This window comes from Thunnus albacares, chromosome 10, assembly GCF_914725855.1.
Source record: "Thunnus albacares chromosome 10, fThuAlb1.1, whole genome shotgun sequence".
NCBI lineage: Eukaryota > Metazoa > Chordata > Actinopteri > Scombriformes > Scombridae > Thunnus > Thunnus albacares.
In genome coordinates, this window is record NC_058115.1 from 15090140 (window position 1) to 15113231 (window position 23092).

Genomic DNA, 23092 nt, shown 5'->3' on the forward strand with positions numbered 1-23092 from the left:
GAAACTAATTCTGGATTGGATGGAGGTCTGGACCTTTACTCAGCCACTCCAGGACATTAACACTGTTGGTTTGAAGCCAATCCTGTGAAGCCTTTGGCTTAATGTTTTGGGATTGTTTTTTTTTTACTGGCAATAAATCTTCTCCCAAGTCACAGTTTTGTTTCAGACTGCAGTAGGTTTCGTGGTGTGGATGATGAGTTTCTGGTAATGTACAGTGTTTGGCTTACACCAGCAGAGTCTCATCAGTCTATAGAGCCTAGCTCACATTTGTTTCAGATTCTCCCACATGTCTTCTGGCAAATGCTAGATGAGATGTCATGTCAGTTTTTGTTTTGTTTTTTTTTTAAACAGTGGCTTTCTCTTTGCCACTCTGCCATAAAACTGTGACTGGTGAATCACCCAGGCAACAGTTGTTGAATACACAGTGTCTGCCATCTCTCAGCCATAAAATCCTGTAGCTTCTTCAGAGTTGCCACAGGCCTCACGGTGGCATTCACACCAGTGCTCTCCTCTGCAGAGATCAGTTTATTAAGGACTGCTTTCTCTTGGCGGAGACACAGGTGTGCTAGATTAAGTCCTTTTTAGTGATTCACCTTACCGCACAACAAGGGATAAGTCAGTGTAGTTTTTTTTTCTTGTATTTGTTTTCAGTCTTCCTTTGTCTTCATTATGTAGATTTTGACAGAAAGTTGTCTAATCAGCTGCTGGATCCTCCAGTTATAGCAATTTGCATTTAAATTGAGCCGTTTTATATCTGTACTTTATGTGGCTCAGTCTGTAGAAATTAGCTTCCATGTTGTTTCCAGTCAAATTAATGTCTGTCTCTTAAAACGGCAAAGAAACAGTCCAAGGGGGGTGAACACTGCCACGTTGGAAAAGTGAGGAATATAGAGGACCTCGACAGCGGGGCTGTGGTTGTGTTTTAAGACCGCGACGGAGGCAGAAAATATGAGAGAGAGAGGGAAAGAACAGAAAAGCTGGTGCTGAGCCTCAGTTTCAAAAAACACACAGCATTTGTAATAGGATTCATGACTGGGGCTACAATTAGGAGTGTAATTATCGTTACTGTGATAAGCCAATCATGAGGCTGGGTATTCCTCTGCAGTTTGAATTCTCTCACATTTAATGCCTACACTTACCATTACGGGGGGGCACGTGTCAAGTGTGTACTGTTTGTTTATGTAAAGCATACTGCACACAGCCCTCTAGACAAATTTCCACTTCCACCCATTTTATCTGTTGTTCTTGATTGTGCTTTGAAAGCAGGCTGATGATTATGAGCGCGTTTTCATGCAGGAGGAAAAATCCTATCTGTTTGATCTCGCAGGCAAAAATATGGGCAGCACAACAGAATCTCATCTCTTGTGTCAGCTATTCTTCTGCACCGTGATATTCCCATGGGAACGCATTTCTGCTGCGCGAATCACAGTCAGATCAGTGTGGGCCGTTTCTTATCTGGACATGAAAGAAGGGAAGATGGAAGAGGGAGGTGTAAAAAAAAAAAAAAAAAGGAGGGAGAGAGAAAGGGAAAGGGGAGGGGAGAGGCAGGGCTCCCCTGGGAATGATAATACCTGAAATTCATTGGGCGGCCTCCGGAATCTATCTCATCATCATTTCATGAGCAGGTATTGTACTTATCCCTATTACAGTCCAAGATACATCCTCTGCTCGGCTGTTTCCTCTCAGTCTTTCCTAGATTGATCGAGCAGATTAGACAGTTATATTGTTTATGTGTGCACCTCAGCCTGTTTTACAGCATGCCTGGGGATTTTATTATTAGTTTGATCGTTTTCTTTTATTCATCGGCGGCCATCATGAACACCGTTGTTTGATAGCATCTCTGGTTCACGTCAGGTCAGCAAATCTGTTATTGCTGTTCCGCTACAGGTGTAAAAGTCTTAATAAAACTGTTGTGCCTTAGTCAGAGATTCCGCGGAGTTCCTGATAGGTTTTCTCTGCTGAATAGACTGTCGATTTGATCGGCAGACCCTGCAGTGTGAAACCCCCCCCCCCCAAACTTCCACGCTCGCTCACACACTCACACAGACATGTCTTATCCATGAGCAGTATGACTTTCACCTCTGAGTGATGTCTATTGTCTGTATAAGGAGAGAGCCATTACGAATCTTCAGTCCCAATGGAGACATTGTGCTGCCTGCCATGCTCCCTTGTCCTTCAGCAGCGTCCTGAGATGACGGTAGATAAACAATGGGAACAAACAGTCACTCCCACCAGCATTGATCCGGCTCCCTCACCCCTCCCTGCTCTTACCAACAACGCCACATTGATTCCACCTACACACAATTTATATGAAAGCTCCCCTGCGCCACCTCCCTTTTTTCTTTTTTTTCTTTTTTTTTTTTTTTTTTTTCTCCACCAGGACTGACAAAAATGATAAATGACCACCCCCTTCCTCCCTCTGCCACCACCTCCCCGTGCCTTGCGTTGGCTGTCCGAAGCACTACAAGCCTATTTCTCCCCGCAGAAATCCAATAGAGTGAGCTCCCACTTTTCTCGGAAGTGTACATTGTACTTTTTTTTTTTTTTTTTTTTGCGAGAGGAGGGTTATTCATTGCTCCAGGTCATTTCTATAATTTCCGCACATAAACATGTCACTCGCGTAATTTCAGCCCTGCAGGACATCCATATGCATGATGTCAAACCCTCAAAAAAAGACAAATGAAGCAAATTATTATGTATTTCTATGGCACACACCGTAGGATCTGCTCTCCTGTGGCTGCCGGCTAATAGTCTGCGATGTCACTCAAAGATCAAATCATACGTGGAGCCTTCAAAGTGAGGTCAATTATTCCTCTCTCTCATTGGCTTAATCAGTCCATTCTCTTGTTACGTATCTGATTAATCAGTCTAGCGTGTAATCACATGAATTATCAATAATTAATCTGACATGACACCTTGGCTGTTTTGGATATGGTTTCGTTTCGATGGCTTTGACTGTCCATCTTAATGGGAGTTTTAGCAACAGATGTATTGCAGCATTTTCTATATGTGTCTTCTCTTTTCTGTGTGCTGTTAGAATTGTAGCCCTTTCTAGCTACTAATAAAGGTCTGCAGTATACAAATAATGTCTTCCATGTTCTCAACTGTGTTTTATTGTACAGATCCAGTGTCCCCATGCCTGTAAATGGGGCACAGAGTGTCTATAAATAGATATACTGTGGTAGCGAGCTGCCGGTGGTTATCAGCAGGGGTTAGGGGGGTGGGTGGGGGGGGGGCTTATGTGCGTGTATGCGTGTGTGCGGTGCTTTTTATGTGCTGTGTGGAGGTGATCGAGGCTATTGATGAAGGTGCTGGTTCCACTCTCGCCACTCTACTTGCTGCCCGGGGGAGTAATACCATTGAGGAAAGTCTCCATTTCACATCTCGGCTCCAGCGTTCCCTAATGACCCTCCCCACTTCATCTCCACCTCGCCACAGTTTTCCCATGGCTCACACAGCTCATCCTCACTGCTTTTCCTACTGTGAGGTAATCCATTTTATACTTCCTGCCGGTCTCAGATCCCCCCCCCCCTGCCCTTATAGTTCCTGCTTGAGATCCCTGATCTAAAGAAGACAGGAGGTTTGGGAGCCTATCTAAGATGAAAAAGACTCTGAAAGTGCCATGTATATTTTATTCTCCGGCCTCCGTGTTTTTATTCATCTCGGTTTTAATCGTCCCCACATAATATGAATGTGTAATCATGCCATTATGCAAGTGCCTGTTCAGGTTATCATCACGGGGGACGATACCGGTGTTGATGGGATCCGACATGATCCCTCTAATGGAAGTTTAAGGGTGGGATCTCGCTCCGTCTGTTGCTGAACAACATACAGTAGTGGTGCAGAAATGCCTCTGTTCTCTCTAATTGTCTTTGAACACACTTTTGCTGTCCTCCCCTTCTACTCATAATTGCTCTTAAGAAAAGATTGCTCTCCTTTGTCCGGATTTGAGGATGTGTGTCTACCTCTTTGTCCCATTACTGTGTCAACGAATAACATTGCAATCATTTCAATTACGACTGCGCCGAGATGGAGGTCTTCAAGTAGGGCCTTGAGATGTAATTGGAGGGGCAGAGGCGAATTGAGGAAAGGCATTTTTCTTCTGTGAAATTGCTTCAGTCTTTGGGACAGTAAATTGAGGTGCTGAAAAATGATGTGATAATTCAGCCGCACAGTTTGATAGGGGAAATGGTCTGAAAGTCACTTTCTGGAGAATTAGAAGGCAAAACTACATTTCCCTCCCGAGTCCACTGTCCTTCACGCGGTGGCGTGAAATGAATTGATGAGACAGAGGGAGAGGAAGAGTCGGTGTAAATGTTTGCAGCTAAAATGAAGCCTGCTTGTGCATTCAGATTGGCTGAAGGGTGGGAGGCGGAAGCTGGAGTGAGGATACGGCGCCACATTCCACGCTATTTCACAGCCTAAGCCTTTAATCGCGGCAGCAACAATGGATGCATAAAATGGAATTCATATTTCAGATTGATTGATTCTATATTGATGAATGCCAAGGCTGGCTTAAGGGGAAAAAAAACCCCTGCGTCTATGGCTTTTAAATGTACCCTCTCTAAGAAGGCGAGTCCTTGCTCCTCTGTTTGTTGCCGTAGACGTGCTTCAAAAGAAATATGAAAATTCTCGCTTTTTGAAGTTTAATCTCTTGCAAGAAAGGGTAGGAGGCTGAATGCAAATGCAGAAATTTGCTTTAGTTTTGCTTCTTACTGCTCCTGGTAGAGAATCCCAACACAGTGGTCTTGTAGTTATTGACTGTGGTCACAACATCTCTGAGAAAAGATTCAGAATTGATGACCTCTGATTTTGCGTACAGGCCTCTAAACGAGTAACACACCAGTCAGTTGAGAAAGACTCAGAGGGATGACACACACAATGTTTTCATGTTTCTCCCAACATACTGTTGGATCGTCCGTCACTCTATTGTGTCTCATTTCCTAATCCCTTCAAGGCATCTTGCACAGTGACAGAGCTGACATAAGCACATTTGGTACTGTTAGCAGTGTTGAGATTAACAGGATTACAGATAAGGGATTACATTACCCATTTAACCTTGACCCATGCCCCGCTGCACAGTTCAGACGTTCAGGCCAAAATTGTTTTTGGTGGCCGCGTTGTTTGCACAAAAGCTCAATCATATTTGTTCAGGAACACATGCAAACAAAATGTTGCGTGCTTTGTTGCGAGATGATTTGGATTGTAGATCTTCTAATAAGTCTCTCAGGGCTGTCTCCACTTCAGTACATGCACATCAATACACAAAGACAGGAAAAAAAATGACAATAACAATAGCCTTTTGATGACTTTCATATGGATTACCACCCTCCCTCTATTTCCTTCTACAGTTTGCATGCAGTTGCCTCTGAACACGATGCAACTCCGGCGTTTCCATGGTGAACGTGCGGTTGTCAAGGCCTGTGGTGATTGAACACAGAGGGTCATCGTTTATTTCTCTCAGTCAGCAGTGAGGGGACGGATGAGGAGAGGGGCAGTGGGGGGGGAAGAGGGGGCACTGTTGGGTCCTGAGGGCCCCAGAGCTCTCCTTTTTAAAAGTTTATTTGTTGAAGGGATCAACTACAGCTAGTCCAAGTCCGGTTGACAGTGTTAATGTACTGACTCTCCTCACAAGCCCTGAGACACTTAGTCTTATTCACACTTTAAAAGAAGCACAACAGCAGTGTTGGGGAGGAGGGAGGGAGGGGGGGGAAAGCGGGAACAGGACATGCGAGGCTACATATGGCCAGCCTTAGTGTTGTTTATCCAGAGAGTTGTTACAGCTGAGGACCAGGCTCCGTCCCCCTGTTCCTCATCATCTCTCATTAATCTAGCAGTATGGTTCTGGCCTGCTTCCCATGATGCAGAGGGAGCAGGTTTGAGTGACCACCCACCCAGAGGAAAAGCATTAGTCTGTCCTCCTCAGCCATCCAACCAGCTAATGTTTACGCCACCGCTTCATTCTGTCACCATCATTCAGCAGCTATAAAGTAACAAGGAGGATATTTTTAATTGATGTTTTCAAAGCCTCGAGATTGATCGTCACCCTCGGGTGAATTTCTCTCACCAGTCTGGTTTGCTAGTTGATCATCTTGTTCTTCTCTCTGTTTTTATTCCTTTGTTCTGCTCTTTTTTTTTTTTTTTTGTTGCTCTTATTGGCCTGTCTGCGACCGCTATTTAGGGAGACTGTTTTTTTTTGTCCACATGTGCAGTTACAGAGCTCATACTCATCTTGAGCTCTTCCCATCATTGAGAAGGAAAAGCTTGGCTATCACATATGCATTAGTCTCCATCTGCCTCTCCTTTATGCATGAGTTAAGACACTGACTCTCTCTGGCAGACTGAAACACTCCGGTCTCTATGCACCTTTTGGCTGCTCTTTACCTTACGGATATGTCTGCTGGCTATACTTCTCATCAACCTCTGAACATGAAATATTCATGCTCTCTTTTCTTCCTCCTCTGCATTTTTGCATCTATTATTTTGGAGGATGGAGACATTCGCGGTCAGATCTTGGCTTCTTCGATGGTATACATAGCACATAATGTAGAAGACACATTAGGTGAGATGGGTGTGCAGGCATTTGAGATCCATTAGCCATTATTCTGTTCAGTCAGTGCTATATCCTCACCCTCATTATAGTCTCATGTATTGTACTCTCTATTTAGTTGGCCTGCTCTCACTGCTGTAACTTCACACTCAAAGCCTTGAGCTTTCCCCTTTTTTTAATTTGTGTCGGCACCAGTCAGTCCATGTTCCTCCTCCTCCTCCTCTCTCCCCCTCTCTCCCTTCCTTCCTTCAGTTGTAGCTCTCTGTATCGCAGCCTGAAGGTCAACATTGGGAGGCGGTCATCACTGCTGAGAATTGGGCAAGAAGAGAGGTTTTCAGTGCCCCTGCTCTGTTTGTGCTGTGTCGCCATTTAATCTGCTACCAATGCATGTCAACAGTGTCATTAGAGTCAGGCTGGAACTTATCCCTGCAAATGTTGGCCAAAGATAACACGTCTTCATTCTCATTAAACATTAACAGAGAATTAATTTTAAGATAGCCTCTTTTTTTTTTAAAGGTTACGGCTGGGTGACGCCATTATTGCACCATTACCAAAGATAATTTGCAATATCACTTGGCATCAAAATCTTCTTTTACTCAAATTAAAAATTTTAATTAGGCTACTTCATGCCCATAAATATTAACTTCAGCAACAGGAATTTGGGAATGATGTAACGATCATATCATAATATCATTCTTTTAGTGCTGAAATGATTCATAGTTTAGACGATCGACAAAGAAATCAATTCTGATGATCAAGTCACTTATCTCAGAAAAAATACAAAACATTCTCTGGTCCCAGATTCTCAAATGTGAGGATTTGCTGCTCATGTCTCTTTTATATCATTGTAAATGTAATATCTCTGTTTTTAAGACTGTTGGTCAAACAAAACAAACAGTTTGAAGAAGTCGTCTTGGGCTCATGGAAACGATGAATTCTTAAATCAAAAAAAGTAATCAACAGATTTATATCTGATGAGCATAATCATTAGTTGCAGCCCTAGATTCTGCTAAAAGCCAGTCACTGATAATAACTGACTCATCATCCAGCCCTCGTCACCAGAACTGTATCGACGAGAAACCTCACGAATGCAGGTTGTTTCTTAAAGTGGCAGCAAAAGCCCTTCACTAAAGAGGCCTGAAAAAAAAAAAAAAGAAAACTGTGTTGGTGTCGTGTTCAAAGTTGTCTCCCCTGTCTCCTCTTCTGCTACACTGTTTTTCAGCAGCCGTCACTTCCTGTGGCTAATCATACTTTGATATGCCATGGCACGGACCCTGGCTCCTTCAGAAATGAACAAACAAGGTACGGTGAGGACAGGAGGGGGATCTTCAAGCGACCAGGGCTGTTGGTTTTTGTCTGCTCGGCTGCGATACATTCTCTCAACACCCACTGTTTTTTCACGGCCTCTCTTTACATTAGAATCAGGCTCCCTGTGAAGAGGAAACTTGGACACGACTCAGAGAGAAAAGAAGTGTGATTTTTCTTCCGCTGCACTCAGAGGGAGATTTAGGCATCCTGTTAAGCTTAGCTGGAAGGAGAGAGGGGGCAGAAGTACTCTCCGGAAACTTGACCTTGATTACTTTAAAGGAGAAACTTGATTTTCCCCATCTAATACTGTGTATACATGAAGGATAACTAAAATGATAAAAGGGTTATCCATATGGAATTCTGTTTGTAATGATACATTGAATGATCTGAAGTTTTCCTCTTATCAGGCTGTGAAAAATCAATAATTTATTGATTGCACTACTGTCAGCTGGACGATTGTTGCCCATATGATCCATTGTGCCGAGCACCGTATGGCCACTCTTGTATTTTTAATGATACTCACCTTTAATTAAACCTCGGTTATAGTGTTCCTAATAAACCCTCTGATGGCATTATCAAATCTATTTTATGTCTGATTTGTGTGTGATGAGTCTTGATGGGTTTGGTGGCCACTGTTTAATGTCTTTGGGTTGAGAGGGCCGTGACTCTCCTCTGTGGTATCCAAGGGTTTTTATAAAGACTTGTGTGCGCACCTCAATAGCTCTCCAGCTTAATGGATGGAGCATTTCCATGCAAAGGTAATGATGCTCTGTCTCATTTCTCCACCAGGCCCTCTAAATGGAGAAATTATGTTTTCGTAAGGGACTAGCTGACACCAGTTCCCATGCTGCATCTTGTACTTTTCACACTTGGCTTGATGGAGATTGACTAAAGGGCTGGTATATAACGATAGGTCTGCAGAGGGTGGATGGGGGTGTATATTGAGTGTGATAAGGGGTTCTCTCCCGGAGTAAAAGATCCCATTGTTGCCAGCTCTGTCTGTCACTGTCATGTACTCCTCTGCTCTTGGATCGCTTCCCTTCTATCAGCTTGTTTTTTTTTTTGTTTTTTTTTTTCCCTCCCCTCTCCTGCACTCCATTTTTGGTGTCGGGGATTTGAGGAAAATAGAAGGCGAATGTCCCCGCGGGTGATGGCTTCACTTGTATGCAGTCGCACAGTCCTACTGGACTGAATCAGGAATTGGCTCGCCTGGAGGCTTTGTTGTCACTCACATTCTGTGTATTGATTGTGAGGAGGCTGCATGAGCGAGTGACTTTTTTTTGTTTGCGCACACAGGGGTTAGGTGTGTGTGTGTTGGGGAGGGAGGGGGGGGGGGATTGGCAGCTCTCACTTTGTGTAGGTGAATGCAAGGACTACTTCGGAATGAACTTTCGGAGTGCTGGCAGTGGCAGTATACACACATCTCCCACACACCGCTAAACCCACACAACAAAAGCATGCATTATGTCCTTTGTTCTATAGGAGCCAATGCGGCGTTTTCAGGTTTTAACATTATTTTCTTCTTTCTTGCTGTTTTTCTAGGTCAGGAGATTCTATCCTGAGGGAATGGTGCTGCTGAGATGACCTGCATGACCTTGCTTTCCTCAAGAGATCATTCTCCAATCAAAAGGACGGTGCGAAATCTAGCCGGGACATGGTTGGCAGGTTCACATGATGGACAGGTGATGGAGTCTTCCATCATCTTTCTCCACCAGTGACCCCACCCTGCCAGCCCCTCCCTTTGAGGCATAAGTGTGTACCAGTGGTCCAAGGCCCCGTATTTCTCTGCCATGGTGACATAAGCAGTGCTGCAATATGAGGGAGAGCCAACGTGAGACCGTCTCATTTCTTTCTCCAGTAGCTGCTGCAGCTGCTACCTTAACACCGTTTGTATTTAGCTCCATAGCAAGACTGACTTTGTTGTGAATAATCCCTGCTTGTTGTTTTCTACCCACACCGAGAGAGAGAGAGACAGAGAGACAGAGAGAGAGAGAGAGACTGTCCCCAAGGCGTGTTGCTGGGCCTGTGGGGCGGAGCGGTGTGGCGCGAGACGATGCTGGGATGCGTGACTCGCCTCCGTCGGCTGGTCCGTCTCCTCCCCCTGCAGACCTCACTCCTCCTCCTCTTCCTCTTCTGCACCGTCAGTGTCTTCATCTCCGCCTACTTCCTGTATGGCGTCAAGCGGGAGCTGGAGCCGTCGGGAGGGGGCGTTTCCGGGGCAGAGGGAGCGTCCGCCGACTCGGACGACCCGAGGGTCACTCCATCCAGGCTTCTGCCCTTGCGGGGCGTCTCAGGGGGCCCAGGGGTGGATCCTGGAGGGGCCAGGACAGATCCTGTGGTTCTGGTGTTTGTGGAAAGCCAGTATTCTCAACTGGGTCAGGAGATTGTGGCCATATTGGAGTCTGGCCGGTTCCGGTACCGGACTGAGATCTCTCCTGGTAAAGGGGACATGCCCACATTGACAGACAAAGAGAGAGGGCGTTTCACACTGGTGATTTATGAGAACATTCTCAAGTATGTTAACTTGGATGCCTGGAACCGAGAGCTGCTGGACAAATACTGTGTGGAATATGGAGTGGGCATCATTGGCTTCTTCAAGGTTAGGACAACACCACACTCCCTCCTCTCCTCCACTCTCCCTCCTCTCACTCACACCTTCTGCCCTGTCCATCTGGCTGCACCGTCTCTAAGGAGATGGGATTCACAGGGTTGGAAAGACCTGCCTGGTTCAATATCACTCAGTCCCACTGCACATTTTCTCTTATGTTCTATCTCTTGTTTTTCTTTATTCTGCAATCTGGCCTCCTTCACTCTTCTCTCCTAGTCTCTTGTTTCTCTTTCTCTCTCCTTTTGTTTTAGTTTCTCTAGCTTTTCAGTCCTCAGCCTCTCTACCTCTTTCTCTTTCTCAGTAATCCCTAGCTGAGCCTGCTTGCCCAAGGCCAGTTTTCAGGTCTTATGGTTTTAATCACCATCTCTGAGCCATGGAAAGAATATAGAAAGAGATGTGGAGGCATGGATGGTGGTGCAGTGATGTTAGGCAGTGTAGGTGAAGGTAAGGAAAGCCTGGTGGGATTTACCATCTAGTGGGAGAGTAGGAAGAAGAGTGAGGGTGTGCATCCCAATGACCTGGACATGCATCGATGCTCTGCTATCTGAAGCAATGTGTAGGGGCCGACAGATATATCAGCACAGTCAAAATTAGCTTATCATCACAGATATGTGTATTGACTTAAATGTTGACCAATAAGAAATTGCAGTAGTTGTGTCAAACATATATTTGAGGTCATTTAGAGGAAGACATAGTTTGTAATGTGTTTGTATTTTGTTTTCATTCTCAACTACAAAATGTTCCACAGTTCTAAATAATCCTTTTTTGTTATGTATTTATGTTGAAAAAGCACAAGCAGTAGCTGATGTGATGTTATCAGATTTCTTTTTAATTCTCAACTATTGCTATGTGCTGCAAAATCCAGTCTAGTTTGCAGGTCACTAGGGTTGCAACTAACTTATTTTCTTGAATAATTGATTATTTGTTTTGTCTGAGGAGTGTCAAAAAATAGTGAAAATGCCCATCACTGTTTTCTGAACCCCAAAGTTACAATCTGGGTTTTGGACTTTTGGTTGGACAAAACCTAAAGATACTTGATTTACAAGGATTTTTTCATCGATCGACCAATTGATTAATCAATAATTTAGAGCTGCAATGATTAGTGGATTGGTCCATTGACAGAAGAATAATCAGCAACTATTTTGATTGTTTTTACTATATAGATTTTTGTGATAATTAATTGTCATTTTTAAAGCAGAAAATAGCAAACATTTTATGTCATTTGTGAGGATTTGCTACTTATTCTTGGGTCTTGTGTGAAAGTAAATTCAGTGTTTGGATTTCAGACAATTGGTCGAACAAAACAGGCAATTTGATGACATCACCTTGGGCTTTTGGAGACTGTGACGGACAGGCATTTTGTAGACCAAACAATTATTGATTGATAATGAAAATCATTAGTTGCAGCCCTAAAATAATTGTTTCAGCTCTACAGGTAGCGATGGACAATCAGTAGCCATCATGTGGACATCTCCAAGTACATGACATAGTTAGCTTTCTGATGCTATATCTAACACAAGCACACATCGTATTAAAATTTTAAGTAAGACTTCAGTAAAAATGGAAGTGAAAGAAGGACTTTTGTATCTGTGGCAGTAGAGATGTGAGAGAAACGGAGAGTGACAAATTTTGGGAGGGGAAATTTCAATGAATAATCACTAAACCCTCAGCCTTTGAATCTCAGAGGACACAGCAGGAGGTTATTCATTTTGACTGCAATCTCAGAGCATTTCAAGATTGAGCATAGCAGGTAGAAGCTGCCTCATGCTTTCACGTTTGAGTAGGCCTGACATTCCTTATTTCACACATGATTGGAGAAATTCGGGAATTATATCCAATACATTTCTGTCTTCATCACCTCAATGTATGATGAATCTGTGTGATTTCTCTCTCTGTCTCTCTGTTGATTAGGCCAATGAAAACAGCCTGCTCAGTGCGCAGCTGAAAGGCTTCCCCCTTTTTCTCCACTCGAACTTGGGTCTGAAGGACTGCACAGTCAACCCCAAGTCCCCCCTTCTGTTTATCACTCGATCTGGGCAACCCCTGCCAGGTCCTCTCCCCGGGGATGACTGGACCGTTTTCCAGTCCAACCACTCTACATACGAGCCTGTGTTGCTGGCCAAGACCCAATCGGCTGAGAGCATTGCATCGATGGGGCAGAATGCTGCTCTGCTCCCGTCGGTGGTGCAGGACTTGGGGCTCCATGACGGTATCCAGAGGGTCCTGTTCGGGAATAATTTGGTCTTCTGGTTGCACAAGCTGGTGTTTGTGGATGCTGTGGCCTTTCTGACGGGGAAGAGGCTCTCGTTGTCCCTGGAGCGCTACATCCTGGTGGATATTGATGACATCTTTGTGGGCAAAGAGGGCACCCGCATGAAGGTGCCAGATGTAAAGGTGAGTTTTTGTGTTCATACTTTCATGTGTTTCGGAGTGCAAGAACTTCATCAGAATAAAAACTGAACCCACTTATGTATTCATCAACCAGTAGATCTCAACTGTCCCCCTGCTGAAATATAGAAATTGCCTCACACATAGCATGTGCTATCTTCTGCCAGTCACACAGAAAGCCCTTCTTCTCCCTCCACTTCTCCTTTTGAATGCATTTGTCCCAGTAGGCCGCTCAAAGCTGACAGGTCCCAGTGCTCACACTGTCACAGAAGCTCCACAGCAATGAATATTTCAGGGGCCCAGAGATATACAAAGAATGTTGAAAAGCTCCTTGCTCGCGTCCCATCAGAGTAGAACAGACCCCCCTCGCATGTGGAGGCAGAGGGTATAGAAAAAGTTATGGAAGAAGCATCAAGGCCTCCTCACAGGCAGCGCAATGGCAAGCTTTTAGGAATGAATCACACCCTGACAAGACGCAGAAATCCAAGCGAGAGAGAGAGAGAGAGAGAGAGAGAGAGAGAGAGAGAGAGAGAGAGAGAGAGAGGGGTGTGTGCTTGGGAGTCTGATCCAGCGTGGAGATCAAATGAAACAAACACCCGAATCAGAGGAGAGCAAAATATCAAACAGAATGAAGGAGAGGAGTGAGGCAACTGGGAGTGGATGTTGGATGTTTACCGAAAGAAACTTGCAGAATGAAATATGTATGTTGGCACGCGTGCGCCTGGGTGTTCACGCTTCCTCATTAATGCACTCGTGCACCAGTAAGAGCACATCATGTATTGACTCACTCTCCTTTCCTCCCACTGTTTCAGGCCCTGCTGGAGACACAGAGGGAGCTGCGCACCCATGTGCCCAACTTCACCTTCAATCTTGGCTTCTCAGGGAAATTCTTTCACGCTGGTAAGAAGCGGCCTGTGAAGAGAACCTTTTGCCTCTGTTAACTCAAGCAGAGATAAGAACAGGCACTAATCTGAAATAAATGACACTTCTAAAGATTGTAAAGTTTAGATTCATATTATTTTAATCTCTTTACTCCTCTTCTTCTACTTCATGCTGATCTTATTTCTTCTCCTGCTTATCTCCCTCATGCCTCACTCACAATACTTTCATTTCCTCCTTTTCTCCTCTCTGACCTTGTTTCACCTTTCCCTCTCCTTTTTGTCACTGTTCCCATTTTTATCTCCTCCATTTCCTCTTAACCCACCATGCTATGTTTTTCTTTTCCCCTCCCACTTCCTTCCTTCATCACCTGACTCATCACCCGCCCCCCCCTTCTTTCTTCCTCTGTCTTGTGTCCAGGATCTGATGAGGAGGACCTGGGAGATGACCTGCTGCTTTCCTATGTTAAGGAGTTCTGGTGGTTCCCTCACATGTGGAGCCACATGCAGCCCCATCTATTCCACAACCAGTCCGTGCTGGCCGAGCAGATGTTGCTCAACAAGAAATTTGCCATGGTGAGTCGCAGGGGTGCAAAAGTCGGATCACAGCTTTGGCAGTCTGTCCTAGAAGAGGGATCCCTCCTCTGTTGCTCTTCCGGAGGTTTTGCCAAGTTAAATTAAACTTTTGAGGAGTTTTTATTTATCCTGACTGAGTAAAAAAAAAAAATTTACTTGACTTGACACTATGATCTTATGAGCTTATCTCATCTTATGTGACCAAACTGGCAGCCGTAGTCATAGTGTTGATGCTTTTTTTGACATGTAGGGTGATAATGGACCTTTCCTTCTTGTCGTAACTTTTCTTGTCTCGCCTGCTAACTCTTCCCCCTTGTTTCCCTCCACCCTCCAGGAGCATGGGATCCCCACTAACATGGGCTACGCGGTGGCGCCCCACCACTCGGGCGTCTACCCTGTCCACATACAACTGTACGACGCCTGGAAGAAGGTTTGGGGCATCAAGGTGACCAGCACAGAGGAGTACCCGCACCTGAAGCCCGCCCGCTTCCGGCGAGGCTTCATCCACAGCGGCATTAGCGTAAGAGCACTTGTGTACACCCAGGCATCCATAAGGCCTCATTATCTTGTTACCTCCGGCCCACTGCTTTTCCCTCCACTTGGCTTCTCAACATCCATTACCTTTTCAGCCAATAATCCCTTTCAGGGTTCTCCTCTACAATTTACATATGCTATCCTTCATTCATTAATTATCTCCATCTCTACCTCCTCCAGTTCTTTTGTGTTTATTCTCTTCTCTCATGGCCAGCGGTTACTTTCCATCCTGCTTTTGCCAATCATCCTCTTTTCCTCTCCGCCTCTGCTTTTCTTAAGTTTTTATCCCCGAAAGACTCTGTGCAGACTCTCATTTTTCGTTTACTGTATATCACCAAGGCAGCACAAATCCTAAGAAAGACAATCATCTCATTAGTCTTGCTAGGCTGTTGTATTCCTCTACAGAGTGGGAGATGATAATGTAGTCAAGTGAAGCAGTCTTGCATGAGACACCTGTCTGGGTAGCGCTGCTTTGCAGGCCTCAGCACCATAACGAAGACTGACATCTCTGGCAACAGCATTACAAGTGTCTGCACACAACCAATCACAAAAATGTCAACACCCAAAGAAACCCTGCGTTTTATTCTGCTTCACAGAGCTAGCCAGTGCTGAACAATACTGTTATGAGAGGAAAATTAAAGTTGAATAGATTACATTCAAGAGGTTCAAAAGTAAGAAAAAAAAAAAAATCTTATCTGTTTCTTTCCCAGGTTGACCTTCAGTGCTGATAGGAAACAGTGCAGCCTCAGTCTGGTTCCTTTGTAGTGTTGGCATTCAGTCCGCCTGTGTGGTCTCAGCGCTCTATTCTCGTCCTTGAGATAGAGCGGTCTGAATGGACAGTCTCCACTGCTTACTGATGATTGATATTCAGTTCCCCAGACACTCCAAACTGTAAACGCATTTCCATGAATTTCCATATAGACTCAGTGAATAAGAGGTTTGCTTTGGCTAGATGAGCTGCATAATATGAATGTTATTGAAAGCAAACAATGTGTGGGGTAACCGCCTTGGAGTACTGACGGGTCCGCTTCGCTCTCAGCAGAGGGCTGATGGTGTGTGTGTGTGTGTGTGTGTGTGCGCAATTTTATTTTATTTTTTCCCCACTTTCAGTTTGATGACTTTGTGTTTGTTTGTATCACAGGTGCTGCCCAGGCAGACGTGCGGTCTTTTCACACACACCATCTTCTATAAAGACTACCCGGGCAGTCCTAATGAACTGGACAAGCTCATCAATGGAGGAGAACTCTTCCTCACTGTTCTACTGAACCCTGTGAGTCAACACAGCAACACAGCACAGCATTTATCTTGCACATTTGGAAACCCATTTAACTGGTGGCGTAAATTTAAAGGAGGGGTAGGACAATAACTATTTGGTGACTCATGTAGTGACGTCTGCATCGGGTTTTCTCTTTGTACGCTGCTGTGAAAGCTTCTTCTATCAGAACCAGAGTGCATTTTCGAATGTTCTTCATATTCGTCAACATGTTTTTCTCTTCAAATGATAAAAATTTTACTCTCTTCTAACAAATATCACCCAGCATAGTCTACAGATGACTGTATTCTCTTTGTGTCCAACAAATCAAAACCAAACTATGGATGAAACACATTATTTAAGCCAACTACTCATCATTTGGTCTTTTCTCTGTATTTTCTATTTGTTATAGCCTGAAAGGGAAGCAAACACCCACATGTTTTTAGTGGCTCATCATCACTGACATTGTCCAACCTAACAGATGAAATAGTTTTAAAATTTTAAATTGCAGCCCATCTTCCAATTTACCTCCAGTATATTGAACGAACCTTCAGCTTCTTACTCTTTCCTTCCTTTCTGTTCACAGATTAGTATCTTCATGACCCATTTGTCCAACTACGGGAACGACCGCCTGGGCCTGTACACCTTTAAAAGTCTGGTGATGTTCGTCCAGACGTGGACCAACCTGAAGATGCAGACTCTGCCGCCTGTGCAGCTGGCTCAGAAATACTTCAGCCTGTTCCCTTCTGAGAGAGATCCCCTCTGGCAGGTCAGGACAAGATGTTGATTTCTTATTTATGTTTTTTTTATTTTTGTTTGTCACTAATGCTAAATTTTGCACCCGGTACTTATATACCAAAATGCTGCAAGGACATAATATAGCTACAAATCATATCGTACAGTTGTATTATGTAGTATTCCTTTTAAAATATGGTGCTTTAGCTTGAATACGTAGCAATACATATGTGGACATTGTTTGTATGACTTGGTAATGACCAATACATTGTTTGATTGATGGATGTCATTACATTTTCCTAATATTATTTCTCAAATACACTTGCTGTAGGGCTACATATTTGTTAGCATTTTGTTAGAACCAGACTTGAAACAAAGCATTGTTTATCTTGTTTTTGTGGCTCCAGGATCCTTGCGAGGACAAAAGGCACAAGGACATCTGGTCCAAAGAGAAAACATGTGACCGCTTCCCCAAACTGCTCGTCATTGGGCCTCAGAAGACAGGTGAGACGCGGTGCTTCAACACCCCCTACAGGACGTAGCTGGAAATTAAATCTGACGTGTCAAACTGCATTCAAAGGAGATGTCATGTGTCGTGCTCTCAGTGGTTCGAATGAGGTTTTGATTAGTTCTCAGGAAATCAGAGATGGTATTGGTAGACTGTGATTTGTTTTAAGATGTTAGTCGCTTTTGTAGTTGCCTCTACATTATATGTCACAGTCTTCATTTTCTCCCTCCTGTCAACTCTATTTGGTCTTTCTTTCCTCCCAGGCACGACGGCACTCTACCTGTTTCTTGGCATGCACCCTGATCTGACCAGTAACTACCCCAGCAAGGAAACCTTTGAGGAGATCCAGTTCTTCAATGGACACAACTACCACAGAGGCATCGACTGGTAAGAACCCTCACGTGGCAGCAGCAAGCACCCAATCACATCCTGTATTCAGAAACGTCCCCATCATGTAGTTTATGAGTTTAATGTTCGTATGTGCAGCATTTCCGCTTGACTCTCTTCACCAACTTTTTGCGCATCAACATCTTTCAGGCTAGTATATAGGATATTGACATTGCAACTGACAATTTATCAGTGATGTTCAAAACATATAATTTAGTTTGACACATTGTGACTTAAGGGAGACAGATGCATGGTACATGTGCACTGAATTATGGCCAGTGTAGTTCTAATGCATGCAGCCATTTGGCATTTTAATTGTGCAGGAAACATGATCTATAGTCATGTTAGTCCCACATCTTCAGTATATGTTTTTCACTGTGTACACCGTGTAAAGCTACAGAAAACATCACCTAACAGCTAAAAAAAACACTGTTTGAGGGAAATGGAGAGCTTAGGAGTGTTTCTATGCAAATGAAATCACAAAGACCATATTAAAAATGCAAATTACATCAGGGGCCCACACACAACAACAAATCCAGTAACTGATGACATTTCTAGGAGCAGGACCACCGACACAATTAATATTTCGGTGCACATTCACAAAATTATGAATTTCCTGTAGGTTTAATTGATTTTGAAAACTGCATCAATGAGAATTGACCGCATCACACATTACCAGCACCTGAAAAAAAAAATCCAACATGAAATTTACTTGGCAGGCTGGATATGTATGTGAGTGGGCTGCCCAAATATTAACATTGAATGGTGTTGCTAGGTGTTTTATTTATTTATTTATTTATTTATTTTTTGTATTAGGTGTGCCAAGCTATTGCACATGGGCAGTCACCCACACAGCGTACAGAGGAATGATCCTTATCTACAGAGAGCAGATTGGACCAGATCAACTATGGCTGCCCGTAACACTTTGTATGTTTGTGTTTGTTGTGTGCCAGGTATATGGAGTACTTCCCTCTGCCCTCCAACACCAGCTCAGACTACTACTTTGAGAAGAGTGCCAACTACTTCGACTCTGAGGTGGCTGCTCAGAGGGCTGCGGCTCTCCTGCCCAAAGCGAAGATCATCACCATCCTCATCAACCCAGCTGACAGAGCTTACTCTTGGTACCAGGTCTGTCACAGACAATCCTGAACTACATAAATAACTCATAAAGTAGGATTAAACGCCACTCACTGCTCTGTAATAGTAAAGAATTCATTTTAGCCTTCTCTTGAGCATAGCTAGATACTGGATGCTCAGAGTAAATGCCCTTAAATGACTCTCTCTTCACCTCTCTGTCTTCCCACAGCACCAAAGAGCCCACGATGACCCGGTGGCATTGAAATACTCCTTCCATGATGTCATTACCGCAGGCCACGATGCGCCAGTTAGACTACGGGTCCTCCAGAATCGCTGTCTGGTGCCGGGCTGGTACGCCATCCACCTGGAGCGCTGGCTCAACTTCTACCACTCCAGCCAGGTACCACGGGTGTATTCATACACGCAGTAGTGGGCAGTTTGCAGTTAATGTTCTCATTTAGCTCATGTCAAGGTCTGAGAACTTTCCCCCACTTTATAAATCAAGTTTTATGGGTGGCTGGCAGGCTTTTTTTTTTTTTCCTAAGAAGGTTATAGGTAAGGGATGCTCATTTCACTCCTTTGTGTGCCTTTACGGGTGGTGCTTTGAATCTATATGACCACAGCAAATGGTAGCTGCCTGTGAGGGACACACACAGGTGAATAACAAGCAGCTGTCACCCTAGACTGGCCAAATCTCTCAACAAACATGCAAGATAGAATGACGACTTTTAAGCTGTGATAGTAGTAAAGAGTAAAAATGTGGCTTTTTCCTACCAGGGATTTAAAAAATTAAATTGTGATTTAAAATTAAGAATAATCTTGATTTTCTGATGTGAAGGACTGTCACTGTTACTGTTCTGACGTTTGGTGCTGTTTGTGTGTCTGACCCAGCTGTTAGTCCTGGACGGACAGATGCTAAAGACCGAGCCTGCCTCAGTCATGGATAAAATCCAGAAGTTTTTAAGCCTGGCCAACATCATCAACTACCACAAGATTCTAGCGTGAGTATCCACCTTCACATGAAATCACTCACAGCTTAATCTCTTCTTCCTACCAAGTTTACAAATGAATGTACGGATTGGTTTTCAGCTTTAGACTCCATGGGTTACATAAGTTGTTTTTTGGAGCTGGCAAACACCAGTCACTGTTCACCAGATCTTAATGTGACCAAACCGGTTATAAACAAGTTGAGAGTCAGGTGTGCAGCAGATAAAAACAAGGCATATAAGTATGACATTGCTTTATTTAGCTGGTTGGAATCAGTTTCAGTTTTTTTTTAATAAACCAAATTATCCTCTAAAATGTTAACTTAAGTTAATTAAAGAAATGCTTTAATTGGCAACTGTAGTTTACAATATATCTTTTTATGTATTTATTATATACAGGTTTGACCCTAAGAAAGGCTTCTGGTGTCAGCTGCTGGAGGGGGGAAAGACAAAGTGTTTGGGAAAGAGTAAAGGACGCAGGTACCCTGACATGGACCCTGAGGTATGATAATGTACCATTCATTAATATTTCACTTATATGTCGTTTATTTTGCTGTTTGGTGAGGTTTCATCTCCCCTTTTTCTCTCCTTCAGTCCCAGGGGTTCCTCAGGGAGTACTATAGGGATCACAACATCGAACTGTCCAAGCTGCTCTACAGAATGGGTCAGCCGCTGCCCAGCTGGCTCAGAGAAGAGCTGGTCCACACCAGGTAGCAGCACCACTGGGAGAGACCGCAGCTCCGCACACAATAAACCACTGCTCGACCCTGCAGGGGGAGGGAGGGAGGGGGGAGGGAGGGGACACTGCCCGAGCGTGCAATGTCGAAGATCCCAAATGATTTTTGAAAGAGACAGAAATGTATTTGGATTTGAGGACGGGATGCCCAACTAGAACTCAAAACTTACTGTGATCTACGAGCATAGTTGCAATAAGCAGCTATTAGCGCTCCCCTCTCCCCCCTGAGCTTCGAGATGTCCTCCTGCAGGGACAAACCAGGAACAGGAGAGCCCTAACGACGGCCTCCGCCGTGTCCTGAAGAAGAAGAAGAAGAAGGGAAGGCTCAGTGACGTACAGCAGGGACCTTCAGTGTTTGATAATCACTTCCCTGCTCTCCTTAAGCGAAACCTTCTCTTCTACGCATGAACTTCATCTTGAAAATCAAAGGAAGGAAAAAGCCCGAAGGCCGTCACAGTTTCAGCTCTGGAAAACAGGTGGAAGAAGTGATCACACAGGTGTGAGTTGTGGTGTTTGGAGCACATTAAAAAAAAACAGGCAACATAACATTGACTGTGTGGTTAACAGACAGAGAGACATTTGTTGCAAAATGCCTGTGATAAGTGAAGTGTTTGTATGTGAGGAGAAACGGGACATCTGGAGTCTTGACTCAGGCTGCATGTTGTAGCCTTATTCGATAGGCCTTGGTAGAATCTAGTTATTGCATTTACAGGTGTCAGGACAGAATCTTTAAAATATTACCACATGGACTTTTTTTGAGGGTTTTTTTTTTTATTTTTTAAAGATTTATGTTTGTTTTTCTTTACTCAGATTTTGTTTTAACGTTTCTATAATGCTGTCGGCAATGCATTATTGTAGAATGTACCAAAACTAAACATGTTAGCTCAGTTTCCTCCTACAGGTCAGATGTACAGTACAGTAGACTGGTTCGTTTAAGTGTTGGGCTCAGCTTCCTTTTTTTAGTCAGTTCCACGACCAGCGAATTGACTAAAGCAGGAACCGAAGGATTAGATGTTGAAAGCACAATATTTAAAGGCACTCAAGTGAACATCGATTCTGGACATACAGGTTACTGGAAAGCACATTAAGAAAATGGATCCTACTACAATCTGTGAAGAAGATCATAAGCTAGCTACTGTATGTTAATTAAGACACTATGGTCCGAGAGATTCAGATAGTGTACAGAACAAGACTGTGCATTTCAATTCAGTTTCAGATTGGGTTTGTTTTGTTTTTTTTTGTTTTTTTGTCAAAACTGTATATTTTGTATTATATTTTATTTCATTTCATTTAGTGAATGAGTTTGGGGGGGGGGGAGCTGTCTCTGGGAAAAAAACGTGTAAAGTTGCCAGGCGAACCGACAGTATGCCCAGTGAGACCGTACAGACGTTTGGTTGTGGGTCGAGGTGTTACCACTGCAACTAGATGTCAAGCATAGATAACAAAAAGCTGCTCTTATTGCAATAGTTTTGTACAATGTTCTGATGTAATAACAATGCACATGGTGGTCCTTTTATTTCCTGACTTTGTAATGTACATAATCCGCAACCCTTGGTAGACCTAAATTATTGAATGTGTTTGGGTTTACGCTCCCTCCATCAGCCCATTCCCATGGTGTGAGATGTCAGTGCTGAAGGGAGTTTGGATGAACACATTGTACGGAGGTTTGTCGATAAGATTGTCTCCTCTCATGTCCTCTCACTGCCAACTATTGTACAGAGGTACTGAGTCTCTCCATATAAAGTATTAAGTGATAACACATAACAGCAACGATGGTACTAATCTCCTGGACTGTATGATAAAGATTTGTAATTGTTGTCAATAATTTTTACAGTGTAACTAATATTGTCAGTGCTTTTTAATTTGCAAATAAAACACCACTGTATTTTTCAGTCGTTGGTTCTTTTTTTCCCCCTCGTTTCTTAGTCTGTCTTTTAATTCATAGTCACTCTATATTCAAAAGGAGATGCGTATCAGGACGCCTGAGAAGTTGTTGTTTTTTGGGGTTTTTTTGTTCCCCGGACATGCAGAAAGAAGATTCTAGAAATTTAAATCAGTGTCAGCCTCTCTGTCATCTGGTCGAAAGCAAGATCGGCTTGTCTTTTGGTTTCACTTTGTGATGAGGTGCTTGCAAGAAGCAAACGATCTGAATCTCTTAAAATTGCATGAAGCAGATCTATTCAATGACACAATAAACTTCTGCATTTATCTCCCTGATGTTTTACCTGAACCAATTGTAGATTCAGTATGTGGGTCCTGTTTATACATTTTAATTCCTTGTTTGGGAAACCACCAAAAATCTACCAAAGAAGTAATCCTTCTCTTTCGTTTCAGGAACTAAATGGCAGGTAAAATAAAAGAGTTATGTCTGCATTTAGAAAATGAATAATATAAATAGAAGTTCAAGTACTTGGCACAATTCACATGTTCTCATGAAGAAGAAAATTGCTTGACTGTTGGTAGAACAGATAGTAATGAGTATTCACTTGCACAATGAGTCTAAAGTAATAAATCTCAGTGAACCTGAGTTCATAAATTGTAGAATCTAGTAGTGGCATAATCATTATGG

The 23092-nt window shown here is 43.6% G+C and overlaps 1 protein-coding gene across 3 annotated transcripts in view; it reads left to right on the forward strand.

The window, feature by feature from the left end:
- Nucleotides 1–22415, forward strand: part of LOC122990211 (bifunctional heparan sulfate N-deacetylase/N-sulfotransferase 1-like) — a 42372-nt gene extending 19957 nt beyond the window's left edge. For 2 of the 3 annotated variants that reach the window (XM_044363430.1, XM_044363429.1), the window contains 14 exons: nucleotides 9401–10457; nucleotides 12378–12860; nucleotides 13667–13754; nucleotides 14154–14308; nucleotides 14643–14828; nucleotides 15984–16112; nucleotides 16681–16863; nucleotides 17237–17333; nucleotides 17601–17724; nucleotides 18678–18852; nucleotides 19031–19201; nucleotides 19693–19802; nucleotides 20187–20289; nucleotides 20382–22415. In XM_044363430.1, coding sequence (XP_044219365.1) covers nucleotides 9912–10457; nucleotides 12378–12860; nucleotides 13667–13754; nucleotides 14154–14308; nucleotides 14643–14828; nucleotides 15984–16112; nucleotides 16681–16863; nucleotides 17237–17333; nucleotides 17601–17724; nucleotides 18678–18852; nucleotides 19031–19201; nucleotides 19693–19802; nucleotides 20187–20289; nucleotides 20382–20501 — 2670 coding nt within the window. In that variant the 5' untranslated portion in view covers nucleotides 9401–9911 and the 3' untranslated portion in view covers nucleotides 20502–22415. Of the gene's footprint in view, nucleotides 1–7763; nucleotides 7853–9400; nucleotides 10458–12377; nucleotides 12861–13666; nucleotides 13755–14153; nucleotides 14309–14642; nucleotides 14829–15983; nucleotides 16113–16680; nucleotides 16864–17236; nucleotides 17334–17600; nucleotides 17725–18677; nucleotides 18853–19030; nucleotides 19202–19692; nucleotides 19803–20186; nucleotides 20290–20381 lie in introns of those variants that run through there. The other variant, XM_044363431.1, reaches the window with a different exon arrangement.
- The last annotated feature ends 677 nt before the right edge of the window (nucleotides 22416–23092 follow it).